At 34.3% G+C, this 19919-nt stretch overlaps 1 protein-coding gene across 1 annotated transcript; it reads right to left on the bottom strand.

Annotated features, from left to right (window-relative positions):
• Positions 1–2941: 2941 nt before the first annotated feature.
• Positions 2942–19589, bottom strand: LOC111033220 (L-asparaginase). Its single transcript, XM_022313863.1, has 14 exons — positions 19043–19589; positions 17002–17464; positions 13187–13328; positions 11924–12035; positions 10569–10694; positions 9520–9730; positions 8217–8329; positions 7608–7793; positions 7340–7453; positions 6561–6788; positions 5831–5955; positions 5467–5589; positions 4899–5001; positions 2942–3645 (listed from the first exon to the last, which is right to left on the bottom strand). Exons 2-14 carry the CDS (start codon positions 17315–17317, stop codon positions 3391–3393), a joined length of 2154 nt encoding a protein of 717 aa, XP_022169555.1. The 5' UTR covers positions 17318–17464; positions 19043–19589; the 3' UTR covers positions 2942–3390.
• Between the last annotated feature and the right edge of the window lie 330 nt (positions 19590–19919).

The raw sequence follows: 19919 nt of genomic DNA on the forward strand, positions 1-19919 counted from the left end.
AAATTTTTTCCTGTACTTTTAATCAGAAAAAAAGATTTCATTTCATTTTCCGTTGCCATTCATTACCTATATCGATAATCGATGATTATGTCGTACGGATCAGTTCAAAAAATTACGATTGATAATATTCGATTAATTAAATCTATTGATTTCTATTGATATTTGAACGTTCAAATGATACTTTTTTAATTAAAAATACTAAATTAAAATTAAAGTGTTAAATGCCCTAAAAATCATAAACTTCTCTAAAAAAAAAAAAACAAAATGAAAAATCGATCTTAAAAATAAAAATTTTATATTCTAATTAAATACAAATTTAAAACATATAAATCTTAAAACGAGTATCACGTATAACTATAAATGTCTCTCAAATGTCACCTTTGAAATTTGAATACAACAAAAATCACACAAAACCGTAAAAGATAAATCATAAAATATATTATAATATTATATATATCTATACACCAATACAACAGAATCTTAATTATTTTGATTAATAGTCATGGTATACATTATTGCAGGAAACATTTCTACCTGAATTCTACTTTTAACCAGTCGAATTTTTATCGGCATTATTTTTAAAATGTGTTTTTAAATGAAATATGTTTGGTTCCCTGCTACTGAAATGAAAACCCCCGGTAGAATACACAGGTACCAGCTAAGTATTGACTTTTACCAGTCACCACTGTTGTATTTCAGAAAAATTTGTTTGTTCGCTTTTCGTAATAATTAAAATATTAATTTGACTCGTACAAAAATGATCGTCGATGATCGTACCTATATACACGAAACCGGCAAGACCGGTAAGTAAGTTATTACTAAGGTCGAGTCTGCTGAGCTACATCATAAAAACCACTCATTATAATATTTTTACATGTCATAACTTCATACCCTCCCTCGAGAGTCGCCTGCATAATCGGTGACGGTATAATATATGATAATATATAAATTACCTACCCATTTGTTTAAAATTGGACTTTTTTTAAAAAATCTATTCTTCTCATTAAATTTTAAAAACGACGTAGGTACAGTCTCTTTATAGGTACCTCCAATCTACATACAACAATAAATCGAGTACGCGATGTTATTATACATATATTTATATTATGGCTGATTTCGCCGTGTCCGTCAGACGAATTTATTGGTAGCCACAGTAGGTATACGTACATGGGTACTTATCGTTGAAAACCGGATCGACATAATTTTATGTTGTGATTTATTACTATTTTCCATTAATGTTGTATATAATAATGGGAAGCATGTGTAATATCTGCAGGTCACTACTATTATACGATTTATCGGACCATTTGTTCGACAAGTCAACCGAAATCGTGATAAAAACGCCATCGGGACTATGGTAAATACATATTTATGTATATATAAGTAATGTATAGAGCTGTATTGTAATATACTAATAGATAATTGATTTATTATCATCTTAATTGCCTATCTACTGGTGTATACACATATAGGTAAGCTAGTCTGCGTAGGGAAGTCTAGCCGTTGGGTGTATATATATAATGTATTTCATATATTATGTACAATGTATATCATACGGAGTGATCCGTTTAACATTCATCATTAGACGATGCACACCATAAGACGCGAGCCTTACGTTGAACAGATCTGCCTGTACGTACGCTTAACCTACCTATACATAATGACGATCGAAGTACACAATATACTTAGTAATATTATACATCGTATACCTCGCGCGAGAATGAGATAATGTGTAGAGAGAATGACGTAGGTTGTTACTTACATATTATACTACATGGTCTACATACCGATAAAGGTGTATTACATAAGTGTATTACATACCTACACTATAATAATTTATGTTATCACTAGTGTCCGTGTCATAACAAACGTATTATGGACGGAAATGTATATTATAATAACACATGGGTTAGTCTGAAAATCCATATCTGTTTAAAAACACGCGGCTGTACAGCGATATAATATCCAGTTTTGAATTTACATAATAATATAATATATTATATTGTGCATATTAAACGTAAATAGGAACGGCCAAACGATATACATCGAAATTAATTCAGACCCACCCAATTGACATTGTACATTATATAGTATGGGCACAACAATAATATGTAATGAAGGCATATACAAAAAGTAATGGCAATAAATATTAAATGTACAATTCGCACACACACACACATAACAATTAATATTAACAACACGGTCTCGTACAAGACGTATTTTATAACTTTTTCTACCCTGCGCAGTTAATGTAGTACGTCAAAGCTCTATTTGTTCACTTATAGTTTGTATGATGTCTTGTGGATCTGGTCGTCTTGTTTATATTAGGTGCCTCAGACTTTTTTGGCTAAATCCCTTGATCACCATCTAGAGTTTATAAATATAATCAAACCGATTCATTTGAACAATTCTTAATGCAAATAAGACACACGAGTGCTTCAAAAGAATCTAAAAACGTGAATTTATACACGCGTGTCGCGTGTGAATACTGCATATAGGTAGGTATTCAAAAACATAAATCTTTGCAGACAAAACATATTGTTCTATCAATGATTAATAGGTTCAAACTATGAATAATTATTTCAACTATAAAACATAACTATAATATGATTATATATATATGATAAATATTCGTTCGTGCACCATGCTCATAGATGCTCACTACTGGGCACTGGCACAAAAGTGAAGACGTTAGACGACGATTTTATTCGATTGACGGCCGTCCTCAAGATGTAACGGAGATTTTTCGAGTATACATTTCATCTTTCATGTATATTTTACAAATTATGACGGGACTTAAGGGCCGCATTTGTGTTATATTTTCACATAAAAAAGACATTCGACGAGTACATAAAAATATAAACGAAAAATTTTTTATTCAAAACATCAAAAATCGTTTAAATTGACATAACATAATATTATTATAATAAAGATATACTTGTTTTTATACTACATCGGTGATTATTAACTACATCGGTACAAAAGTCGATGCGGAGGTTCGAGAAATATGAGCTTAAAATAAGGTCACATAATATGAGAGAGAGAGAGAGAGAGAGAGAGAGAGAGTCAGTGAGCAAACGGGACGAGGTGGTCAAAAAAAAAAGGCCATCGCCCCAGACCTAACTTAGGTCGAAACCTCTGCGGGCTCCATTATGCGATGTCAATAATAATAATAATGTAATATTATTTGCCTAATACGGAAAACATTATAATATTATAACGCGCGCCGTAACGCTTTGCTTTACGACGAAATTTTACAAAATAATAATAATTATAATAATAATATAGTGGTAGGAATAATAATAATAATAATAATAATAATCGTACAGGTGAATTACGTCGATGCAGCAGTCCCGTGTTAGGTCTTATTATATTTAAGGGGTTGCAGGGCTACGCCTCCACTTTGTGCTCCGCTCCGCCGCCATTCTGCTGTCGCGAATTCTTTTGCTCGCGTCCGCTGCAGTTTTTGAAGTGCTGCTGGAGCTGTTCGGCGAGGACAGCGTAACCGGCAGCCCGAGCAACGTCCACCGGAGTCACGCCCAGCATGTCGGCCGGAGGTCCGGCTTCCACGTGCCCGAGGGCGAAGACGGCCGAGTGCAGCGACAACAAGTACTCGACCACTTCCGTTTGGTTGGTGAGCGCGGCCTGTGCGGAAAAAGTAATTTTGTGTATTACCTGCTCATAGAGTCCAGTGTTTCCCAGCAAAAATTTCGATACGGTGGTGACCCGCCATTTTTAGACTCTCATATATCCTGCCAGGTGGGCCATATAGATGGGAAAACACTAGCTCGGACAGCCACAAAAGATTGTGTATGCAATTTTTTATTATTAACATATAATTAGCCAGAATCAGCACGACATATTTCAAAATGCACACGGATTCGGCTGAGGGTTCAAATTCAGAGGGTCTACAGCGACGTGTGTATCCAGATTCACCGGTATTGTAAATTAAATTTTTGCAATATTTATCCATCGTCGAGGAAAAATTTTGGAAATCCAAATATTCGGCTAGGGGCTCGGGACTAGTTGTGCAAAATACGTACTAACTGCGTGCTAAATATATTAGCAAGATATTTCAATTATTACCTGGGTAGATTGCTATTACCTATTGCTTGTTAAGTATTTATGGTGTATAGTGAAAGAATTTTTTTACGACCATGACTACATGACGAGTGACGACAGGTATTTGATAAAACGATCTGAGGGTGTGTGCTCTAGGGCGGATGAGCGTGTCATACCTGGCGCAACACGATTGAGCACTTTTCATCTTTTATATTTGAGCAAACTCAAATATTTAAACAAATATTTTATATTGTTGGATTTACAATGCAATTGTTCTATTATTAATACAAACATAAACTGAGTTCATAAACATAGCCACTTCAAATTATCAGTTATTATAGTCATAAAATATTATTTACAGACCCGTGGTCGCCATATGTATAGTATCCACTGGTCGTATAAATTGTATATACCTATTGGTATATACGTATACCAAAGATGTGTTTCTTAAACTATAAGCCAACAATATAAAATTACATTAATTTTGGCCACAACCGTGTTATATATTCTCAAATATAAAAACATAAAAATGGCTCGATCGTGTAACCCCCCCCCCCCCCCCGTGGCTTATTTTTGTCAAGGTACAACTTCTGACGTAGTCTGAGAATAGTCAAAAACACATATCTCTCATATTTTCAAAAAAGCCGAGCAGGTCATTACTGAAACGATAAGATATATACAGAAACTCAAGAAATACAAATTACGATTATTCTAATCTCCATTTAAATTATTATATACTATATTCTATAGCGTACAACACGACTATGATAATATCAAAAACGAAAACGACTACGATAAAAATAGCTTACTGTTGACGGTAATAATATAATACGTACTGCGTGCAATGGTGTTCTGCCGTACATGTCCTTAGCAGAAGATGGGTCGGCTCCGGCGGCGGCGTAAGATTTCAGCCTCTGCAAGTTTCCCTTGGCCGCGGCACTGTTGGAATCAACGAGATTAATAACAACACAATAGCATGGCACAATAGTAAACATGAAACCAGATATCATTGAAAAAACTATGGTCAGTCCTTTTAAAATGCTATTTGTGTTATCTGTCCTTATCGTCAGATCGGATTTTTCATGTAAAAAAATATCTATTTATTTTAAGATTAGATTAAAAGCTGCATACGCATTTAAATAAAATTAATAAGCTCATATATATACAATCGCAGATCGATCAGCACGAACAATCACTGAACACTTAATGAATCAATAGTGAGCAGCTATAATTACTTGATTCAGTGGCCCACGATTGGTCTACTGTACCTATTTTAGTAATTTAGCGAACCATTAAATAATTTATTGTTTTATGGAACTTGGAGGAAATATTGGTCAACAATTACGGTTATTTTAAGCCATAGAAGTACCTATTGCACTCAAATATGTCTATAAGAACACTCACTTGCACAGCTGTTGACCGACGTGCTTGGCGGGCGAGTTGAGATGGGCACCGCACCTTCGCAACAGCGCCACCACATCATTTCGGTCGTTTTCGACGGCGTCGATCAACGGCGTCCTGTCGAATCTAAAACACGAGTAAAACGCAAAACATTTTTAAACAACTATAATAATATTTAGAATCTATTCTATACTATTATTTCGTCTCAATCCCGCCTCAGTGATATAATTGGTGTAGGTCGAGGGAGGTTTAGTGGTTACACAAGGAAGAGCTTTGATAGTTCTTTGTTAATAAATTACAATACGAAATAGAGTTTTCTATTTTTTTTTTTTTTTGGACTGCGGGGACAAGCGTTTAATACACTTACTGGTCTTTGATGTGTACGCTGGCTCCATTTAACAACAGGTACCGGACGATGCGGACGTCTCCCAAGGCGCACGCTAAGTGCAAGGCTGTACGACCGTCGGCGTTTTGTGCGGAAAAGTCAGCTCCCTGAAAAACGTTTAGCGAAACATTTTGAAATCGATACACATTAGGCAGCACAAAAAGATTGTTCCAAATAGATGAGCTTGTGGTTAGCAATGGCGGTGAGAATCGATTAGGTTTTTCCGGATATTTTCACGAGCACTACCAGCTTTCAGCCTTACGTACGGAATACTATGTAAACCTACCACAAGCAGACACATATTGACAATCTATACAGTAAATGGGTTGGATAGCATCTGATATACAGGGTGGATTACTATGATTTTCCGTTTTTACGTGTTAGTTAAACAAGGAGAAAATTAAATATACACGTTGTGCCACTCTGCATATTACGATGTATAGCCATATAGGTTACGTTATATAAACAGCACTGCGATAGAGGAATAAGATCAGTTTCTGAGTGTATATGCTATATGTGTATTTATGGTTTAATTTATATATTTATTTATTAATGGGCGGAACAACCCCTATACAACAGTTTCACATTATGAATTTATAGTTTAAATAATTAATCAAATAACTCACACATATGGATTTCACAAGATAACAATAACAATAATTATAAATTGATAATGATAAATATTTAGAATAATAAAGTAGTAACTACTCACGAAGCCTTTGAGTTCGTCCAGTTTGTTCAAGTCGGAACGAGCGACGGCGTTTCCCAGCATTGCGGGAAACAGGACGCCTCCGAGAGCTGTCAACTCTTGAGATCCGTTCACGTGCAATAGGGTGCGGGCCACGGCGTCCACTAGGTCCCACTCGTCCGCGGCTCGGTTTTTCCGTGGTGGTTTTGGAGGTCCACCGCTCATCTCACCCCTCAGATTTGCTCCAAGCATCTACATCATTTTACAATGGTAATTACATATTATATACAAGCTGCACCCAACTTTGCCCAGAAAAAAATGAACAAACATAAAATATGTCACAATATATCGGTGTACCTAGCTCTGTGAACTAATTCGACCGATCAGAGAACTATCGAACTACTCTTTAAACTTTTCTGATAACTCAAAGAACAATCTCTGAAACTATCTTCAAAATCGGTTTAGTGTTTTTAGATGAGTGTATAATGCTACATACATGATATATGGACATTGCTCTTTGTTTTAAGTTTAAATAATAAACAATAAATTGAATGTTATTGAAAAAAAAACAATCTTAAACAACGCATGGCGGATCGGTCAGCATGTACAAATTTGTTACTCAGGAATGGTATATAAGCTTTCTATTAATGTCATAATATTTTTAGAATCGATTCAGTAGTTACAAAGATCCCCCTACATATTATGCGAACACATTTTCATATTTATATATTAATATAGTAGACATAAGAATTCAGAATACGAATAAGGACGAACGTTTGTGTTTGTGTGTGCTTATTACTTACCATCCGCTTGGTGCTCAGGTCCCAGTCGTCCTTCGATAGGACGTACGAGAGTTTGGCGAGTGCCGCCTCGGGAGTGATGTCGTTGCCCGATATGACACCAACCTGGTTCAGCACCTGTTTGTATGTGCATACAAAATAAACAGAGACAGTGATCAGTAAAGTTGCCGTTTTCAAATTTTGGATGTAGGCGACACTTAGACTAATCCACTATTGTAATGTGCCTCCCGGCTAAATATTAAAATAAATCAATAATATTATATGCACATACATGCCCGGTTTGGTATACAGCCGTTACCGATCCCTTGAAGCACTGACTGCAGTTGAACACGATGACGCCTCGATCGGTGGCGGCCTTCAGCTCGGCCATAATGTCGGAGCGGTTGCCCGGCAAGTTTCCAGCTCCATATGTTTGGAGCACCACACCTCGGATGGGTGGCTGCAGGAACGTACGTACCTGTGTCACCCCACACCCGGTATAGCGTTATTATATAACATAATATTATCACTGTCTTAAATAACATTGTCAGCCCGAGGGCTTCGAAGAAGACGTCTGCACGAGGCAAAGTCATCGAGATGACGTCAATAAAATACGATCAAATATGCTTCGACGAATTGCAAAAAGTAGCCAATAGTTGGAATAAGTGTCCGAGTGAATTAAATTATATATTAATTATTATTACGTATATATCAATACGTCTTGATTATTTATACTTTTTTATTGAACATCTATAAACCGTTTTTAACGCTTTAACTAGGTTTACCGAGTGGCACCAATGTAGGTATACTTATAGTATCGCTTTTTATGACCACTTTTTTGCACGGCGAGGGCGATGATATCGTAACAATATATTTCATAAATATTATAACTATTGCCTACCGTATCGGCTGTAATGTTGGGGAAAATTCGCAGCAAACTGACGTTCTCATCCAGCTGTAGGTGAACTGTGAACTTTTCGATGGACCTCGGCCGAAAGATCTGTCTAAACGACACTGCAGTACCAACACACGAACGGCGATGATATTGAAATAATAACGATGGATCATTAAACATAAGTATAAAACAAACAGATTAGTTATAGATTCAATGTATTCGAATTGTTATTATTATGATATTTGTGGCTGACGCCTGCTGTGCACGGTCGCCAGTTAAGAGAGGAGCCTGCAAGAGAAATGCTCCATTGTATGTGATTGCGGTTCCAACCCCATGGACAAATGTAATATTTTGTGAGTGTATAATAGAATAATAGTGTATTGATTCTTAAAAAAAAATAATCTGTTTTACACAGAATCGTTGAAATAACTGTATGTTCCTTAAACATCACGTTGTAGTAATCATTATTTTAACCCAAACGGTCGAGTGACGAGACAACATTTCATGGGTCGAAAATAGTTTGTCTTACACCATGGCCAGATAATTAATTGCGCCCACGCCGAGGTTCATTTGCAGAGCAACGCACAACATTCATTAGCTCAAACAATTGTTGTGTTTTTGAGGAACAAAAATGTTTTTATACGATTTGAAGTACTTGTAAGTACAGTTAAAATTTTAACAATAATCTAATTTTGAACTATATTAAATATATCATATTGAGATTTTAAGGGCGAAAACTCCCCCTTCTCTAATTCTAGTTTTCATATTTTAAGGCAGAATATATTTATGTAAAGTTTTGCTTGTGTTAAATTTATATTAGAGTAATATATAGTAATTGGTCCTATCAAAACACTTTGAGATATGAATATTCTCTAGGATATCTTAAGATTTTATTGATATTACATTTTTTAATAAGTTATGACCATTTTAAAATTATTTTATTTTACATTCTTATAACTAATAACTCGCTTTAAAATGAGATTATCAATAAAAGCCTATGAGATGCATTAGATAATTTTCTTACCTACAGAATGTATAATAAATTAATTCTGCCAACACACAATTGGTGAATGAATAAAATGAACAAACAAATGCTGAACTCAAATATGCTATGTTTTAGTTTTGTAAGATGGATAGTACACATACTTGTGTGCTTAACGTCCTCTTAAGACTTAAGCGTTAATAAAAGATATAACTGACTTAATAGTCCACAAGATTTATAACAGTAAATACCATGTTGGTATGTGAAAACATGGGGGTTACAAGTAATCAGTATTGGATAATGTATTTGAGATATTATCTCACGTACCATTGATGTCGATCCCGATGACGGCCAGCGGCGCCAAGTTTGGTGAGTCGAACGCAGCGAAGCTCTCGCAGTCCACCTTGACAGTGCGGTTGCCGCGCAAAAGTTTGTTATGGAACAGAATCGTCACCTCGGGAATGCAATAGTTACCGGCCATCAGCAAACTGGTGACGAAGTTGTCACTTCCGTCGCTTCGCAAGTCGAACACCGGCAGCTAAATAAATACAACAAACCACCCGTAAACAAACAACATCGTAATATCACATTATACGATATCCTCTTTGCAGGCACACCACCAATATTGGTTAAGTACATTGACGGGATTAGAATTCTGTGGGATCCAAAAAACGCCTAAAAAATAATCTGAGGAATGTAATAATAACTGTACAAAACTGTATGTTTAATTCAAATAATTGAGGAGTGAGGCTAAATTTATAATTTAGAGAGCTGAACCCCATAGATCCACTAATCCACTAGCTGCGGTGATTTGTGACAATTAAACGACATCTACGATTTATCTGTGCGACCGAAAGTGACAGCAACAAAGTGACGATAAATCATTATCTATACAACATGTGCACGGAATAAACATCTGTTTGTCTATTTATGTGTTATAAATTATATCATTCAACGGCCATGTGTTTATAATGTATATCATGTGTTACTTAGGTATATATTAATATATTTTATCGTTGAGTTGGTACCCATACCATTTTTAATATTTTGTTCAAACCTATATAAACATCAATTATTTATCCATATAACTTATGAGGTAGAGTCACTCACAGATCATGGGTTTTATATAAATTAATAAGTAAAAAAATTTATGTGGATATAAATTATGTTTGGAGTCAGGGGTTGGCGAAGCTACAATGGTTTACGAATATATATATATATATATATTATATATATATATATATACATAGCTATTGGTGCCGAGGGGAGAAGCTGCAGCAGTCACAGATATTTGAGGATATAAATATATGACTAGGGACATAGTTCATAAGATTTTCGATATTTATATAGTAATTATAATAATTATAATTTATTACTTGAGCACCCGTAATGATGATGGTCTTGCCGAGGTTCTCAAACATGAACGACAGCGCGGACGCAGTGTACGCCAACGTATCGGTGCCGTGTAACACGACGAATCCGTCGTACAGTTCGTAGGCTTGCTGAAATACATTACAGTATAATAATAATAACAAAAATATTGTACTCCAAAAAAATTTCGTTGACATTATACATCTCCCACGCAGCATTTAAGTGTCTGTTTTCAAAATAGATCAACAATATATGTGTTAATAGTGTTGATACATATATTTCATGGTGTTAAGCATGTCTAATATCATGATGATAAATGCCTTTTACCTAAGGCCCTGAAAAATAAGATGACGGTGTAAGATGATTGATGGGCGAGAAGGCCAAGGCACCACAAATATTGTGAAAATAAAATTGTGTACTATTATAGAAGTCATTGATTCGCGGGGTGTAGACACTAGACATAAACCACATACATTTTCACAGATTGCATTTTCATGGATTTATAGAGAGCCTCCCGCCCCCTATTATAAGTAAAATGTGATTCTAATTGCGTCAATGCTAACCTCGGAGAGATATAATAATCAAGATGAAAAAGTATTATTTCCGATATTATTTGGCGGGACTATTAAAATGTCAGTATCGAAATGCTTTGATATTAATATCTACTCTAGTACTACAGTCAAAAAAAGTCCTGAACACAATATTATACATAGGTATATTGTTAACTTAATAACGGTGGTATATTAGTCTAAAGGATATCATAGCTCTAATTTATTTCGCCGGATTCGTCGAGTCTAATGAATTTTTTGTATATCCTTCTGACCGATTTAAGTATCCTACTAAAATATTAGGCACTCATATTAATAGAACAGTGCCTGCCTTTTACGGTGACTCAGTGAGACTGTAATATAACGGACACCGAGCGTGGACGATCCCAGCAGCAGACGATGCATGCAACACGTTTCATTCAAAATATAAGAAGTTCCTCGTTGAACACGTTTGAAAATCGTGAACATAATAATACATATAATTTAATGTAATACATTATGTGTACAATAGTCAGATGAAAACGGCTGCTCGGAAATGTCGAGATTTGTACCTACTTCGCCCCTTGCCAACCGAACATCTGTTTTCGATTTCCCCGAGGAATAGATCCCCTGCTGGGATCCGAATCGACACGTGATCGACCGCGGTGTATTGCATTTCTGGCGGAAAAACATACTTTCTCACGAGTCACTATTTAGTATTCACACTCAAGTTTTAGCCATCAACCCATAAACCGTGAGACCAAGTTATTAAAACGAATGATTAATGATATGTACTATATATATATATCATAATATACACATTATAAACGTACCCATATGTCTTCAGCAATGCTCCGCCAATCACGCATGCACATGTTGCTTGAGTCTAACAGCTCTGGGTATTGGTACACCGAGTAAACGATCCGTCGGAATCCCTTGACCATGCTGTGAACGCGCAAAAACATGACGATGATCGATATGTTATTTTATGGTTAAACTCAATTTACACTTGGCTATTTATCATTCATTCATTGCTATGCAGGTTTTTTTAGTCAGGAGAGTGTAATTATTATTGTCAAAGGTTAATCAGTAATCACAAAGACACCCGTAAAGAACCCGTGTATCTACGACGTCTATAAACCTGTAAGTATTATAATATTATGTACCAATATGAACTCCATTGGATCATAATTGTTCACCTATAAGAACATTTTTTGAAAACTAACAAAATATTTATTCGGACAAAAAACATTGTACCTATGCATATTTTATAAGAGAAAAATGTTAAATGTAAATGTAAATAATAATTTTCCTTTAAACTTTAGTCAATGTATGAATGTAATATGTACGGTACATCCATATTCATATATCCGTAATAATGTAATATACATATTATATTATGGTACATAATCTAAGGTAACAGCAAAACCTTGCATATGATATTATTATTGTCAGTGAGAATTTGATGAAACCATATCACATAAATTAATACCTATACAATCGTTTTATATTTGTCATCTTTGATTTAAAGTACATTGTTAAAGCTCGGAGTTGTAGGAGTAGGATATTATTTTCTTATATACCCACCCTCAGGCCTCCATTTTTAGCGAACTAAGCTAGACATAAATTTTATAGAATGATGAGTTTAATAAAAATCGAAAGTTTTAAGTTTAATTTCATATTTATTCATTTAATGTTTTCAAAATAGATGTTTTTATTTTATGAATACAATTTCACAAATATTGAAAATATATTTTATGAATATTTTTTAGGTACCTACCGGAAACCTTTTTTCAGTTCAATAATTATAAATGAACATCGGCAAAGGTTAACCAGTTTTCCACACGTAATCAGATATTCAGATATTTCTTTTCCGTTTTTTATTTATTTATTTAAAAAAATCAAAATTTGTACATAGGTAGTAGTACGTATATACAACAGTGTTAGTAAATATATATTTTTTAATTTGTTCCTATATTCAACATTTGTATTTTTATATTTTAGTATATTTAAAGGGTTAGTGTATATTTTTAGTCAATTTTAGTTACTATAACTTCCGAATAAACTTTGAATATTTTTACAATAATTATACTTACGGCAACACTAGCGGGCTGCAGTTCATGGACGCCCCGTACTTGTGTTGTGCGTACTTTGCGTCGTACAAACGGTGGTCCTGGCGCATCTTGTGCTCCATGAGAAAATCCGTGGAGTTGCCGTTGCTAGGTGTGGGCACCAACACTAAATAAAAACGTATAAAAAAATTAGCCAGAAATAGTCAGTGTCTTATATTTATTGTAACAAACTATATTTATGGATAAAAAGCGGATGAGTGGATGTTGCTCAGCCGTGCATTAGCTGTCTAGAAGGTCGCTGTGATGGATGGTATAAAATTTGAATTCAATGATATCATTGTACACGAAAAACGATTCTGATCGGAGACGGTATGTCAGTCTAAGATATTTTATGCTGTTATTACTTATTATTAATACCGCAGTTGGTAAATTGAATTAATATTATTCATAATATTATTCTTATATTATCAGTGATGCTGGAAAAATATTATGTATACCTCCTTATGTAAAATTGGGCTGTTTTGGAACAGAATTACAACAAAATGATTAAAATCGTTATTCTTTGTGTTAATAATATGTGTGATAAATGATATAATATGAATTAGAACTTGAATTTAAAATGTCTGTAAAAATTAAATGTGTATATACATTTTTAAGACTTTTTAGTTAAGGACAAAATCGAGTTAACATCCAATGTTGTAAAAATTTCAATTTCAAACTCGAAAAAATTTAATTTGACTTTCCAGTGAAATTTTTTTTTTTATTGATAAAGGTAGACAAACTTATAAGGAATTATCTTGTATCAATCTTAGATATAAAAAGAAAAGTGTTTATGAATTTCTCAAAATAATTTGCCATTTTTCATAATTTTTACGAATTTTGTTAAAATTCTAAATTCAAACGCTCATAAAAAATGATTGTGGATTTAAGCTAAACTTTTTTTTAATTTTCACTTATAAAAACCTACGAGGAACCTTGTATTACAGTTACAAGTTTTTAGACTGAGTGAAAAATTTTAATCGACATTAGTAAAAAAAAAAAACAAATAATCATCGAAAATTTCATATGCCTATAAATAGTTCAAAACGAGTCAAAATATTTTGTTTCTGAAAATGCCATGTCTCTAAGGTCATTTTTTTAGAGTTACACTAAAAACGAATATTGATATTTTCGGAAATTAGTCTTTCCTTAATTTTTTGTTTATTTTGCCTATCGCTTTTTAAAACTATTGGGAATTTTGGGAATTTTGACCAAATTTCCTAATGCATCAACTAAATTCATTTTTCTATCAGAAAAGTTGCTGTTGAAGAAAATCGAAGCATTTTAACTCCCCCAAGTCTAGGTGATAGCCACAAAAAAAAATAAAGAATAAGAAAACACATATTATTGTAAAATCAATACACTCATCGTACCGCTCAGAATCTAAAATGAAAACATTTAAATTAGCCACGTTAGTGTTTAACTTTTAAATTTAACTGTCACTTGTCAGAATAACATTTTCAAAACCTTAATAATATATAGTCAGAATGACATATGCACTTTGTGAGTTACTGTGACAGTTATAGTCAAATATTAAATTTCCTTAGTTATTATATGTATAATATAATAAAAGATTCATACGTTTTTCAAAGTATTCACTATACAATAATTGTGTATTTAATATTTATGCAGCTAATAAACTATATCGGTATTTTATGAAATGTGAATGCATGTGTTTGAAGTGCGGTATATGATTGTGGATCGTCCGCTTCTAGCATAACCCTCACTCACTCTCTCTCTCTCTTAAGAGTGGGCTTCGATTATTTGTTTTTAAGAATTTAAATTTGTATTTATATCAATAAATTGAAAAATAACTAATTAAATTCAAGAAGTTAATGTTGGGTGTAAAGTGGGAGCCAACAAAAGTTGCATTAAAAAAATTATCTTCAGACCCCACTCCAGGGTTAAGTTGACTGATCACTGCTGGCGTCGTGATATTGTGTCGTTGGGTAATCAAGTGCATGTAATAGTAAATAATAATAATAATAACGATTATACGACGGCGATCCTGTTCCGTGCAGTCTTCGTCGTCACCGCTCACGCTTAGTTAACGGCGTTTTGCAGTTGACTAACGATAATATTGAAACCATGGTTGGTAAATATGCACGATATAATGAATAAATAATAATAATAATACTGTACAGAGTTAGGTATACTATGACACTTGGTTAAGGATTATGCGACGATTACGTTATTACGCCTCTCCACCGGGCCCGTAGTGCTTATAATATTATTATGTTTTATACACGGTAGGTACTTGTAACAGGTCGTCGCCACTCGCGGGTCGGCGAAATCTAGAGCGTTCTTATAACAACTTTGTTGTTGTTGCTACCGTGCCGGTACAAGTACCTACATAATATTTTAATAGGTATGCCAATAAACTATACTATAAGTAACTAAGAAAACGAGAATCACTATAATTAATTACACCATTCGATTGTGTAACAATTTTAGCGATCGGCAATCGTTTCTAGGTGTAAAATATATTATAATGGACGGGACACGTGGACGAACACGTGTTCTCCGCAGCCACCACTAAAACCATAATATCGATGGTCCTGAATGTTTAATAAATTATCGGTTCAAGGCCTTCACAACTGCGAGATGATTAAGAAATTATGATATGTATTATTAAACTGCCTAGCTACAATTCACGGCGGACAATGTGCGCATAATTATTTCTGCGTTTCACGTCCGCCAGAACAAGTTTGAAGTCACGTGACTAACGAACGCATCGAACTCTGTGGATAAACGCACTTCAAAAGTGTGCATTGTGAGTACGATTATTGATTAGACGGTAAAAAAATAAATCGCAAAACGGTAATGCTATAATTTGGCCGGAACTGATATGAAAACGTTATATGTTGTATAATTATATATTATACTCACCTACTGAAACGTGTTCGCTAATAATTGTGAGTTTTCCGGCACTCCAATATTTAATTTTTAAAAAGTCAATCGATTAGCTTAAATTAATTAAATATTCAAAACCAGAAATGGAGTTACATAACATATTATGGTTAAAAATATGGTTTAACATAGAAAAGTGAGTGTTTTTATTATTCCGCCTTTCGATATCATAACATGATTCGATCGTCGGATCATGTTAAATCATATTTGAATACTTTCAGAACTTTTAGCTATAGAAACAAGAGTAAGGCCATCATATACGATATACTCACAATTAACCAAGCGACTTGATTATCCCGGGGTATCGTCAATAGAACGCCTATACCATCATGCTATTATAATATTATATTTTTATGATTTTTATTTTACATCGGCTATATACTGCTGAGTGAGTAGGTTTTAATATTGAACACTTAGGTTATTTCGAAAATTATCTACTTATTTAAAAAGTTCAAGTTACCTACGTTAAATTTCAACATTTTATATTGCCCTCCTTTTTTAATCCTGTGTTGACTCAATAGTATAAAGAAAAATACCTGATTTTCTAAAAAAAAAAAAACTAAGCAAAACATTCAAATATGTCAAAAGTATTGCAGGTATTTTTTAAATTTAAAAAAAAAACATTTGGACAAACCCGGTTGTGCTCAGAAAAATTTGGTCAGTGCCCAAGCAGTACTCGATTTATGGCCGATTTGTGTCTAAGTGTTTAAATACTCCTCCGATACAGGATAGATCGATTCCAATTATTATACCTACGTCCAACTGTTCTGACCGTTTTTACAATAATTCCATTTAAATAATAGCATAATACGTCTCAACCAGCTGCAGCTAGCTTATTATATATTATCATTCATTTATCGTGTATTCTTATTTATTTCTTATACTCTTACTGTTATCGTCGTTCCGGATCATCCCGATGGTGCCGCCCGTGTAGATGACCAACACTTTGGACTCGTTCTGGTCGCCATCCTCGTTGGCGGTCATCGAGTCGCACCGTCTGCGAAACGGCTGCGGCGGCGTGGACCCAAGGTACGCCTGCGACGGGGTGGACCCGAGATACGACGGCGAAGGCGATGACAGACGGTACGGCTGCGGCTCGGTAATACCGTCGGCGTGACCGTTCTCGCCGGACTTGCCGATCGTTGGTGCCGAGCTTTTAGCAACGTCGCCGTTTGGTCGCGATTCTAGTAGCGGTTTTTGATCCATTTCGATGTGAAAAAGTTATAGGTTTATGATCTCACTAAAAACTAAGCAATATTATAGAAACAGTAGCAATATAGCAATTGCAGTAGCAGTTTGTACAGCGTCCGAGCCCACGTATATGATGACCCACGACGATCTTCGATGCAGCACCTGTAAAAGCGGGATTCATATCATAAAATCAACTGCAATATTTACTCACAAAATATATAACTTACTGAAGTACCTATGTTAAATATTTAGTATAATATAGCATATATGTCTGTGTAATTGGAATGGATATGTAGGTACTAGTTAGAAACTAGTTAAAGTAGTTAATTTGGGTGTTCCATTATGTGGAAATCATTCGTTAGAATTATATATTTTGATGTAAAAATTAAAAGCTGTATCGCTTTTATTGTCAAAAATAATATAAAAATAAGAATAAGAATAAACGGTGTATAGGTATCACCAGTGCTCGATTAAAATAGTTGGTAGTTTAGTTACATTTCTCGTTTTGTGTGGGTTTTCAAGACTGAATTCAAGGGAATGCCATAAATTATATAGGACATCTATTAATATGTACAACAAAACTGCGATCTACCGCCGTTGTGCCGCGCGTCACCAGTCAGACGGCCAAAATACGTAGGGACGCACGGTGATAATATTTTGTAACAAATGCTAAATTTTTTTTAGTATTATAATTCAATATGTTTCACAAAAGTCTGTACGGTTTAAAGGATCAGTAAGTATTTTAAATACTTTCAATATTGGGGCCTATAAAAAAAATTAAAATCCAAGATTGGTCCGATTACAATAATGGGATTTGTGTGAACACGAAAAAAAACATTAGCATAACATGACAACAATAATTTTGCTAGATATTAAACTAAATAATTGTACGAGTACTATTCACATTATGTCCGGTGATATAGGTACCTAATATATATATTTAGTTGTGTCAAATCGGACAGCATTGCCCCGATTTTTCATGCAAACATGGATGTTAAGTGAAGCATTGGGGACATTTGGCTTGAGTGGCAAATGTTTAGATGTAATAATTATTTGATGGTAAAACAACACCACATTTTTTTAAATAATGTTTTTCAAAATCATTTTTTAAAGAATAATTATTAATTAGCGGACCGAAGCATTTCTGTTTTCATCCGTATTATTTTCGAGGAAATACCTAAGTATATAAATTATAACATTATACACGTATTAAACACCGGTATAAAAAATCCTGATACACAAATCACCGTGGCATGAATCGCTTGTTTGCCTATATTATAACTTTATGATTACTGAAATTTATATTTGAAGTTTAAAACGTTATATTTGTACATTAAAATTATTAGTAATTAGTTTAGTATCCTCCCGTTCATAATATTATATAACAAAGATTATAATATAGCCTATACATAATATATATATATATACAGCCGAAAAGCGAAAAATGATGAAGCCCAGGTTTCTTTTAATATTTCATAAGTTTTTTTTTTTATACTTGTGGTAAACGTATATAACTTAAGTGGGCTGTTTCGGAAATAGAGCCAAATAACAAAATTTGTTTGTGAAGCGTATGGATGGGTAGAAATAATTTCTCAACACGGCGGCATTGCATGCGAACGCATAATACAAACAAAGTATAATAATACTATGCTACCGCTAATGATGACTGCGATAATTGATATCACATTAACAATAACAATAATTAAAAAATATAATATTATAAATATTAGCTGTGCTCACCGGCAACTTGCGGGTGTGTTTCGATCGAAAACGGTTTGACGAGCCCCGTGGACCAGGCGCGAACGGGACGAGACGCTTGACGACCGGCTCTGCAGGTGCAGTTGTTGCAAGTGATTGAGATCCAAGTAGGTGTGAATTATTGTGTCGACGACCAAAAAAAATAAAATAAAATATAACAACAATATCGCCGCCGCCGGAAATTGTGAGCGGCTATGATATCGTATGCGCGTGCAGTGCGAACACGAACTGCGGCCGATGACGATTGTTAGCTGTTGCCGACGCCGCCGCGGCCCGTTTGAATGCGACGGTTACCGGTTGTGCTGCAGCGGGTAGAGCCGCCCAATGGAAGGAAAGCCGTCGCTTTTGCTCTTCGCTGATATAATTATTAATAAGTACATAATAGGTACATAATATTGCAATATTAATTGTTCCGATGGTAATACTCGTACGAGTATGTAATAATAGTATTATAATATAGCAATAGAAAATAGAGCTTGCACGCACGCGCGCAAACGCAATAATTAACGTAATAATATAATTATAATTAAAATAATTGCAGAAATCAAGTTAATGGTTGATATTATTATAATGATGATAGTAATTATAATTGGCATTTATTTATTGTTGTTCGCGGTCGCCGCTTGGCGAGATAATAACGAGAAATGGCGATCAAATGATTTCGTTCGGAATACGTATAGGTAAGTGATTCCTAGCACAGGTGAATCTGGGAATGATAAAAACAAAACATAAAGGTCTTCACTCCTCAGAGACTATTACGTGAACAAATAATAATTTCATTATGGTTTTATGGTTACGGTGTGCTTAAATACCAAAATATCCGAGTGTGATAGTTACGTACAAAAATAACTGAAAAACA

The sequence above is a fragment of the Myzus persicae genome, unplaced genomic scaffold (assembly GCF_001856785.1).
Source record: "Myzus persicae strain clone G006 unplaced genomic scaffold, MPER_G0061.0, whole genome shotgun sequence".
In the NCBI taxonomy this organism is placed as follows: Eukaryota; Metazoa; Arthropoda; class Insecta; order Hemiptera; family Aphididae; genus Myzus; species Myzus persicae.

Excerpts from the sequence above, each read along its gene's own strand:
- LOC111033220 (XM_022313863.1), bottom strand. The coding sequence starts at position 17,317 with ATGGATCAAAAACCGCTACTAGAATCGCGACCAAACGGCGACGTTGCT. Across the intron at positions 8,330-9,519 it reads CATCGGGATCGACATCAATG|TGTCGTTTAGACAGATCTTT; the intron begins GTACGTGAGATA and ends TTGGTACTGCAG. Across the intron at positions 5,956-6,560 it reads TGGACGAACTCAAAGGCTTC|GGAGCTGACTTTTCCGCACA; the intron begins GTGAGTAGTTAC and ends AACGTTTTTCAG.